This window comes from Sminthopsis crassicaudata, chromosome 4 (genome assembly GCF_048593235.1).
Source record: "Sminthopsis crassicaudata isolate SCR6 chromosome 4, ASM4859323v1, whole genome shotgun sequence".
Lineage (NCBI taxonomy): Eukaryota > Metazoa > Chordata > Mammalia > Dasyuromorphia > Dasyuridae > Sminthopsis > Sminthopsis crassicaudata.
Genome location: NC_133620.1, coordinates 28,168,411 through 28,177,735, shown reverse-complemented (window position 1 = coordinate 28,177,735; position 9,325 = coordinate 28,168,411). Strand labels below are relative to the sequence as shown.

General features: G+C 58.6%; 1 protein-coding gene across 1 annotated transcript; it reads left to right on the top strand.

Moving 5' to 3' along the window:
* The first annotated feature begins 808 nt into the window (after nt 1–808).
* NSUN4 (NOP2/Sun RNA methyltransferase 4) lies at nt 809–8,969 on the top strand. The gene is made up of 6 exons (XM_074266052.1): nt 809–975; nt 2,189–2,565; nt 6,195–6,349; nt 7,370–7,521; nt 7,883–8,007; nt 8,283–8,969. The coding sequence occupies exons 1-6, from the start codon at nt 874–876 to the stop codon at nt 8,557–8,559; spliced, it is 1,188 nt and encodes a 395-aa protein (XP_074122153.1). The 5' UTR covers nt 809–873; the 3' UTR covers nt 8,560–8,969.
* The last annotated feature ends 356 nt before the right edge of the window (nt 8,970–9,325 follow it).

The window sequence follows — 9,325 nt, the reverse complement described above, 5'->3', positions numbered from 1 at the left end:
CACGTGTCTCTTGTCATTTCTGCTGGGACCCCAGGCACTGGCTGCCTCCTTAGGGAGGTCCAGGAGCTTATGGTGGGATCCGGGGTCTGGATCCAGGGAAGGATCTGGAACACCTCTTGGCCTTCCCCCTCCGGGAGCCTCTCCCACTCATTCCTTGACTGTCTGCTCAGCATGCTCCGTCAATCTTCCCTTTGCCCAGCCACATGCAAGGCCGCTGTGTTGCCCAGTGATTAGGGCTCTCTGCCTTAGTCTTCTCATCTGTAAAATGGGGCTCCTGGAAACGCTTGGGCTGCTGCCCCAGGCTAGTGTTGCCCCAGTATGGGGTGTGTGAGAGGCACTCATTCTTCCCTAGTTAACCCATCTTTGAACCCTCAGGAGCATGGGGGCGGGGGAGGGGGAAGGCGGGAATGGAAGGAAATAAGTTATTCTCCCACGTGCCGCGCTCGTGGAAACGTGGAAAGCAGCCGAAGGCTGAGTCCTGTGAAGCCCGACTACAGCGATTTAAGGGCTCCGGGTCACGGTCCTCTGGGAGTTTCGGGCACCGCCCCTCCCGGAGCCTCGGTTTGCGGAAATGCCGTACGGGAGGACGGCTGCGGGGCCGGAGAAGACCCGATAAGCGCCAAATCTCGGGTGGGAACCCGGAGGACAAAGAAACCTCTCTTCGGCCGCGCCTTTGTCTGCACTCCTGACGTCATTGCCCAAGATTCGTCCCTCCCATCGCTGAGCGTCACGTGACGCGTCCCGTCCCAGTTGCGCCCTGACTTCCGGCGTGGTGGGCGCCATCTTAATGAAGCTGCTTGCTCCCGGTCCGAACTCCAGCTAGGCCGGAAGTGGACGTCGACGGACGCACAGACGTGCGCATGCGTAGCCAGCATGATGGAGGCGTCCTGGCGCCTTCTGGCAGAGGCGCGCCGGTTGCTGAGGCGGCCCGCGCCTGGGCTGATTCCACGGAGGCTGCGGCACAAGAAAAAATGGGTGAGTGACGCGCCCCGCCGGAAGCGTCCCCTGCCCGGGGGTCGGGGGCGGTGGGGAGACTGCAGGAGGGACCTCCGCGCCCGGACAGGAAGTGCGCTTGTGCTTTGCCGTGATTGGGGTGGCGTGCGCATGCGCCCGGACTTGGCGCGAAGTTCAAACGCGCTTTGTCCCCCTTTCTGGGGTGAGCGCGCAGATAATTCGCGCCTTCTAGGGACGGTGTGCGGGGGTACGGGCTCGCGTGGCCCTGCGAGGCCGGGGGCCGGCTGCTCGTCCCCATCGAGTCACCCCGGAGTAGAGGGGGGAGGAGCGAGCGATGGGCGGGCCCCTGAAGGCGACCTTCTCCCTGGCTGCGCCGCGGCCTGGAGCGGCCCCTCGTCGCCCCCGAACCCCGCGGGGGCCCGGTCGGTGTCGCGGCCGCGGTGGGAGAATCCGGAGTCCCCCTGTGTCTCCAGGTTAAGGGCGAAGGCTTTGGGCGGCGCGGCCCAAGGACCGGCAGAGCCCGAGCGGGGAGTAACTCTAGGAAGAACCGGAGCGGGCGCCTCGGGCCGGTTTGGTGGCCGGGCAGGCCGATGTTTGTTAGAACAGGAGCCCGGGGCCTGCTCTGTCCTCCCCAAAGCCAAGGGAGGAAACGTGCTCATTCTCCTAGTCCTCTGGCCCTGACCGGCGGATCCCACGGCCGGAGACTCCCTTAGACAGAAGCTTAGACCGAGGCCTGGGCTGCCCCGTCTTGCTTCCCTTGTGTGGCCCAGGCGCCATACGGAATGAAATGGAGAGGAGGGGGCTTCTTGAGGACAAGGACGAGTGTCTTTAAGCATCTATTAAGCACTTACTGTGTGCCGGGCACTGTGCTAAGTGCCAGAGACAGGAGGACACCAATAGCGCCCGTTGTCCAAGAGTTTACATTTGGGGGCCCAGGACGTGGGAGTTCAGGTCCGGTGGGGGCTGAGCCCACTGCCCAGCAGGACGGGGGACCCGAGCTTCGGGGTCAGCGCCTTCTCACGGTCTTCCTGTGTTGGAGGCCCGGACCACGAAGGGCTTTTCTTCGGGGTCACAAAGTGGGCCTTTTCTAGGTGTCTAAGCTCGGTTGAGCCGACAAAAACGCTCATTGAACGAATGTGAATTTAGCCCGAAAGGCGTCGGAGCGACGTGTGACGGGCACAGTGAGTCTGGCCGGGACTCGGGGCAGGCCTGAGCCCCCTCTCTCACTTTGCAGGCCTCCACAGAGCCAAAGTTCTCCCCCACCCGCTTGGCCCTGCAGAACTTCGACGTGAACTACAAGGTCCAGTTTGGAGACCTGTGGCCCTCCATCCGGGTCAGCCTCCTCTCGGAGCGGAAGTACGGGGCTCTGGTCAACAACTTCTCCACTTGGGACAAAACCGCCTCCGAGTTAGAGCAGCTGGAGGCCAAAGATTTTGTGATGGAGGCCCAGAGGAGGGGCCGGCGGAAGGCCTTCCCCGAGGATCCCAGCGCCCCCGCCCTTCCCCCAGAGCTTGAGACACACTGCCCCCCAGCAGCCCCCTGGCCCTGCAGCCCCAACCTGCGATGCTACACGTTTACCAGAGGGGACGTCAGCCGCTTCCCTCCATCCAGGTAGGACCCTGGAGGGCAGGTGAGAGCTTTAGGGCTGGGACCTCCTAGCAACCCGGGGGGGGGGGTGTCTCCTGGACTCTACTTTTCAGTTCAAGAAACAGGTCAAGAGAAGGAGGGTGCCTGGGGCTGTCACAGGAGAGTGGGGCCAGGCAGGTGCTGGCTGGGGAGCAGCCCCGGGGCTCGGAGGGGCCTGGCGGGAGCTGACAGGTGAAATCCTGGGGTTTCTGGAAGGGGGAATGCCGAGGAGGAGGGGGTGGTCCGGCTACTGCTGAAGAAAGTAGGGAGGACATGGAGTGAGAGCACAGCACTCCCAGCCTCCCCCTCCCTTGCTGAGGCCCCGCCGGTACTGGGCGGCAGAGCTGGGGGCCGGACTCGGGGCCCCGGGGCCCAGTAGCCCTTGTCTCATCCTGCCTGAGCTGCTTTGGGAGGCCAGCCTCCTCCCCATGCTCAGCTCAAGGCTCCTGCAGCCCAGCCACTGGTCCTGCTCGGGGTGAGTCTGGGCCTGAGGGTCCACTCCCCAAGAGGCTCCACACCCAATGATGCTCGGGGGATTCCAAGGGCGGCCCCTTATGGCTGAGCCGCCGTTCTCCTGGCACCATCCTCTCAGCCTTGAAAGCCTGACCTGCAGGTGGGATGGGGACAGGCCCGGGATCGGCCGCCGATGTCACGGGGCCCTGGGGGAGACACGGGAGATGGGCCAGGCCGTTCCCCCGGACTGATGGCCACAAGCAGGACGCTGACACAGGAGCCTTGGGAATAGCAGCGCTCCAGACTGCCAGAGCTGTTTCCAGCCCCTCTGGAGGGGGGAAATCGCTGCAGAGAAGGGAGCCGCCAACAACGACTCCTGACCAGCTGCCACCAGCAGTCAGGCGGGAACAGGAGCCCACAGTCCTGGGGAAGCAGCCATCCCCACACCGGGCAGCCTGACTGAAGCAGCAGAGGGCCTGGCAAGTCCACCACTGTAGCGTGCTGTCGTCTCCAGAAGCTGCCGATCGCTCTCTGGGAGGAGATCTGCTGGGGCAACTCAATCTCCTGGCCAGACTCTTCTTCCTGTAGAGAACCGCTGTCTCCAGGCAGTTGCTGTTAACTCTGGTCCAGAGAAGTGACTTCCCTTCCTGCAGAGAGCCGCCTCAAGCCTGGTCTAGAGCAGAGACTGACTTTTTTCCTCCAGAGCTGCCCTCTTTTATCCTCCCAGAGAATGGGCGTGGGATAATGCAAGGGCTTCTGGGAAGAACCACTTCAACCAATGAGCTTGCTCCTCCCAAGCACTCAAGCTCCTCCCCAGGAATTCACAAGTCAAACTCCCAGGAAAGGCCAGAAGTAGAAAATTTTTTTTTTTTTTTTTTTTTTTATTATTATATATATATATATATATATTTTATAATATTATCCCTTGTATTCATTTTTCCAATTTACCCCCCCTCCCTCTATTCCCTCCCCTCGACGACAGGCAATACCATACATTTTACATGTGTTACAATATAGTCTAGGTACAATACATGTGTGCGAATATCACTTTCTTGTTGCACAATAAACATTAGATCCGAAGTACATGCAACCTGGGCAGACAGATATTAGTGCTAACAATTTTCATTCCCCTCCCAGTGTTTCTTCTCTGGGTGCAGCTACCCCTGTCCATCATTGATCAACTGGAAGTGAGTTGGATCTTCTTTATGTTGAAGATTTCCACTTCCATCAGAATACATCCTCATACCGTATTGTTGTTGAAGTGTACAGTGATCTTCTGGTTCTGCTCATTTCACTCAGCATCAGTTGATTTAAGTCTCTCCAGGCCTCTCTATATTCCTCCTGCTGGTCATTTCTTACCGAGCAATAATATTCCATAACCTTCATATACCATAATTTACCCAACCATTCTCCAACTGAAGGACATCCATTCATCTTCCAGTTTCTAGCTACAACAAAAAGAGCTGCCACAAACATTTTGGCACATATATGTCTCTTTCCGCTCTTTAGTATCAGAAGTAGAAAATTGTCAAATACCGACTTAGCACTTAGTAAGAACCTAACACACCACATCTGCTGTAGCAGCCCGGGCACCATGGCTACAGCGGCTGCAGCCACAGCTACTGAAGACCCAAAATGGAACAGTAGGAATGACCTGAAAGAAGAGGCCAGACCACCTGCTTGGAGGCTGAGCCTCCAGAGGGCATCTCCCCACGGGACCGTGAGCTTCTGGAAAGCAGGAAAGGGCTTCTGTCTCTGTGGCTCAGGTGCCGTTCACCCGGAAGGTGCTGAAACACCACTCTTCAGTCGGCAGACTGGGCCTTCCTTCCATGTCCACAGCGCAGAATGGGGGAGGCTGTGGGAGAGGGAAAAGCCCCGGGGCCCCTGGAACACGACGCTGCCCTGAGTCCTTGGACACATTTAACAGTTGAGCGAGCAGTCTTCCCACTGATGTCACGCCAGGCTCAGAGCAGGGAGAAGGTTGTTTGCTAATGGGATGGAAAAGACCCAGCTCAGTGCCCGGGGAGGTGAGATCTCCACTTGTGGGGGTGTGAAATGACGTCAGAGCCTGCCTCCTCAGAGAAAACCGTGCAGAAAAACCAGGCCTAAAGCTTTCTCCAGGCTGGCTTGGGCCTCTGCTCATGTCCGGGCAGGCAGGTGGTGGCCCATGATCCGGGCAGATTCTACTGAAGGCTGCAGGCCCAGAATTGAACAGGAGGCCAGGAGAGATCCCCAGACGGGAGGCTGCTGGTGCTTTGTGGATCCTGGGTCAGGCCCACCGAGGAAGCCTCACCTCGGTAACCCTAGCACACAGATTTTGATTGTGGAGTCTGAAGACTCAGAGTTACATGTGACAAAGTTTGGGGGAGGGGAGTGCCTGAGGGAGGACTGGGTAGGGAAGTTGGACTATCATTTAAGGACAGGGAGAGGCCGGGCTCTGAAAGTTCCCTAGGTGTCCCCCAGGGAAGGAAGAACTGGGGCTGCTCTTTGCGTGTTTCCTCCCCAGATTCTGTGGGAGGATGTAGGAGGAAGTCTTCCAGAGTGGAAATGCATCTGGTCATTCACCCATTGAAGTTGTGCCCTTCGATTCTCCTGTAGAAAGCTGTAGCTAAGGATCGCCCTCTTCTGTAGCCTTTCAAGCTTTGCAGCCCACTCTAGCCCTTATCTCTGTGTCAGTCCAAGGCAGTTTGAGTCTGAGACATTCGTGGCTCGCCCTCAGATCCCCTGAGCTTCTTGGCAGTGTCCTGGGGCCCAGGTGTGTGGTCCCTGCTCCGGAGAGCAGCATGCAGACGTGTCCTCAGTCATGTTTCTTATTAGTCCACTATGGTGAGAGAACATTGGCTTTCTGTTCCCCAGAACAGGGAGGTTGGGTTCTAGGGTAGCTATGCCCCGTTTTCCTTAAGTGTCCCACCCCAGAAGCCAAGTGTGGCTACTGCCCTGGCCCACAGGACTTCAGCCACAAGAATCAAATGACCCAGGGAGAGGGAGTTTTCGCCCCTTGCAGATTGTCCATCCCGCTGCTCAGGAAGCTTTTCCTCTGCTTCTGGGTCCTCTGGGGTGGGGGAGCCTCCTGCCTTCCCCCTGTCCCCGGGCATTGCCCATATGTGGGGCACCTCCTTGGGCTCCCACTCTGTCCTGAAGCTCCTTGGTCTGTTTTCCAGAGCCAGCAGCTTGGGCCTTCTCGACTACTACCTCCTGGACGCCTCCTCCTTGCTGCCTGTCCTGGCTCTAGATGTGCAGCCGGGTGACGCCGTCCTTGATCTGTGTGCTGGGCCTGGGGGGAAGACGCTGGGCCTGCTCTTGACCGGCTGCTGCCGTAAGTGAGAGTGCAGACCGTCTGTAGCCCGCCTGTCTCAGGAGCATCGGGGAAGCGAGAGGGGGACTTCCCTCCCTGCCTCAGAAGTGATGCTCCTGATTCCCCCTCCCTGTGGGGAGGACCAGACGAGATTGGGGAGGTCCCCAGCCTTCAGCTCGGCGGGAAGCACATAGGAAATGGTTCTTCCCTGGGGGAAGAGATAAGGCTCAGAAGGACACTGGGGGAGATGGGGCTGCAGCTTTAGAGCTGCCTCGGGTTTCAGAGAGAGTCCTGCCCCAGCTTTTGTAGCTGGCACACAGAACTCAATTTCCTCCTGTGGGCTGAGAGGCTTAGGGCCACAGAGATCACATGTGTGGGTGCTGGGAGAGCCCTGGCCTGGGGACGAGGGTTGGGGGAGTCCTGGACAGCTGGGGGAAGGGCCCCCGAGTCTGAGCCCCATGAAGAGTATTTGAGGGAACTTTGGGTTCATGTGAAAGAAGGCCCCAGAGGGCAGAACTGGGCAGGGCGGGGGAGAGGGCCCAAGAGACCTGTGTAGGCTGGATGTCAGGAGGCATTTCTCTCTACCTAGGGGAGCCTTCCCAGAGTGGACAGGCCTCCTCAGGAGCTGGTGGCGACCCTCTCATGCAGGTCTTCCTGCAGACCCCGAGCAGCCACTTTTTAGAAAGCGTGTAGAGGAGACTGCAGTTAGGGGTGCCCTTGCTGAGGCTCTGGAGACCCTGGGGAGTCTGTGGCTTTGTGACCAGGTTGGATGCCCGTTTGTGCTGCTCTCTGAGAGCCCCTTTCCTTCCCAGGCTGTGCTGACCCTGTAGAACATGAGAACTCCATATCACATGACTTGTGAGGGGCTGGGCCAGGCTGTGAATGGCCTCCTTCCTGGGCCAATCTGTGCCTTTTGGTCAGCAGGTGGAAGCCAGAGCTTCCTTGGCTTGGGCGCGGCTCTCTGTGTGTGAGGACTGGGTCCAGCCACCGCCGCTTGGTCAGCTCTTCCTCGGGCTCTTCAGTCCATACTCCTTTTCCCAGGTCACCTGACAGCCAATGAGATCTCTGGCTCCCGAACCAGGAGGCTGAAGCAGGTTCTGCAGCACTATGTACCCCAGGATGTGAGCCAGGTGCGAGTCACGTCCCAGGATGGAAGGAAGTGGGGAGACCTGGAGAGGGACACCTATGACCGGGTGAGTGACGCTGGCCCTGCTGCCCCTGCCCCAGCCTTGAGGGGCCTCCAGGCCCTGTGTGTTCCAGAGAAGGAGGCACACGCCGCCAATTTCCCAAGAACCCCTTTGCTTGTGTTCTGGGGTGTGTGAGTGTGTGTGTGTGTGTGTGTGTGTGTGTGTGTGTGTGTGTGTGTCTGAGTCTGAGTGTGTGAGTGTGATCATTTACATGCTATGAGTGCCCCTGAGGAGGAGGGTCTGGCCCAAGGTTCCTCTCCCCGAGCCACCTCTGTTTTGTGGTTGTCCCCCTCCTTTAGTGGGGGGGTGGCTGGGCCGGGCTGGCATGGGGCCCCGCTGCTTTCTCAGGCCTCTTCTCCGGGCACAGGTGCTGGTGGACGTGCCCTGTACCACCGACCGACACTCGGTGCTGGAGGAGGACAATAACATCTTCCAGCGCTCGCGGAAGGCCGAGCGCCAGATGCTGCCCATGCTGCAGGTGCAGCTCCTGGCGTAAGTGGGGAGGGGCAATGAGGCATGCTGGGAGCTGGTGCGAGACCATGTGGGAGGGTCTGGGGGGAGCCACTCGAGGATGCTCTGGAGCCTGGACAGACTCCCCAGCCCTGGGAGGTACGGGGTGCCACAGCTCTCAGTCAGCTGTCTTCTGACTCAGAATCAATCCAGGAGAACTTCCGGGGGGAGGACAAGCAGGAGTGCATCATTGGTTAGTGTACTCTGTGCTGGATCTGGCCCTTCACCCCCTTCTCTCCTTCCTTCTTTGGTTTCAGGGCTGGCCTGCTCGCCACCAGGCCCGGAGGGACAGCTGTCTATTCCACTTGCACCCTCTCCCACCTGCAGAATGAGTATGTTGTAGGTGGAGCCATCGACATTCTGGCCAGCCAGTACCAGATCCAAGTCCAGGTGGAAGACCTGAGCTGCTTCCGGCATCTCTTCCAGGATACCTTCTCCTTCTTCCCATCGTGCCGCACGGGAGAGCTGGTTCTCCCTGTCCTTTGGGCCAACTTTGGACCCATGTACTTCTGTAGGCTACGGAGACTGACTTAGCAGCTCAGCTGCCTGAGCCTCCTTCCCCTGCAGAACTCCTGTGGATTTCCAGCACAGAGAGCCCAGGAGGACTTGGGGAGGATGGGGGTGCTTTGTCCAAGCAGGTGGGGGAATGATGGAAAGTGGGATGGCACCCCCTCCATTCTTCCCTTTGTGGCTCAGGGCCTGATTTACTTGGTGTCTCCTGAGAGAGCAGAGGAGAGGCTGGCCTTCCAGTGGGCACAAGGAGCAGTTGGGGGAGGCTCTGGCATAGTCCAGGGCACATGGCTCCTTATCCCTCCAGACTTATAACAATGTTAGTGGGACGGAGGCCCCTTCTGGGCAGAGCGGCTGTTTCAGCCTTTGTTTCCTTAAAGTCCATCACAATGCCTGGCATACAGTAGGTACTTAATAAAAGCATATGGATTGGCTGGGTTGTATGTTTACTTCATCTACTTCAGGCTTGGGGGTATTGAGAATCTACCCTTGGGCAAACTGTGGGGTGCAGGAGTCTACAGAGAATCTGGGGACAGGGGAGATTTCCCTTCAGCCAGGGAAGTCTAACCCTGGTATGGGTAGGGGGCGGTTCTAGCTTCTCCCTTCCTCCCAGACTAGCTTGGATCCCTGTCTCAGCAGCCCCTCCAATAAGGACAAGGGATTTTAAGCTCCAGCGCCCTGCCCCCCCTCCCCCTCCAACTGAGACTCTCACCAACTTCTGAGACAGAAAGCTGTGCACTTGGGCATCTCTGAGAACATGAAACTTCGTTTCAGAGCGTTGGGGAAGTTT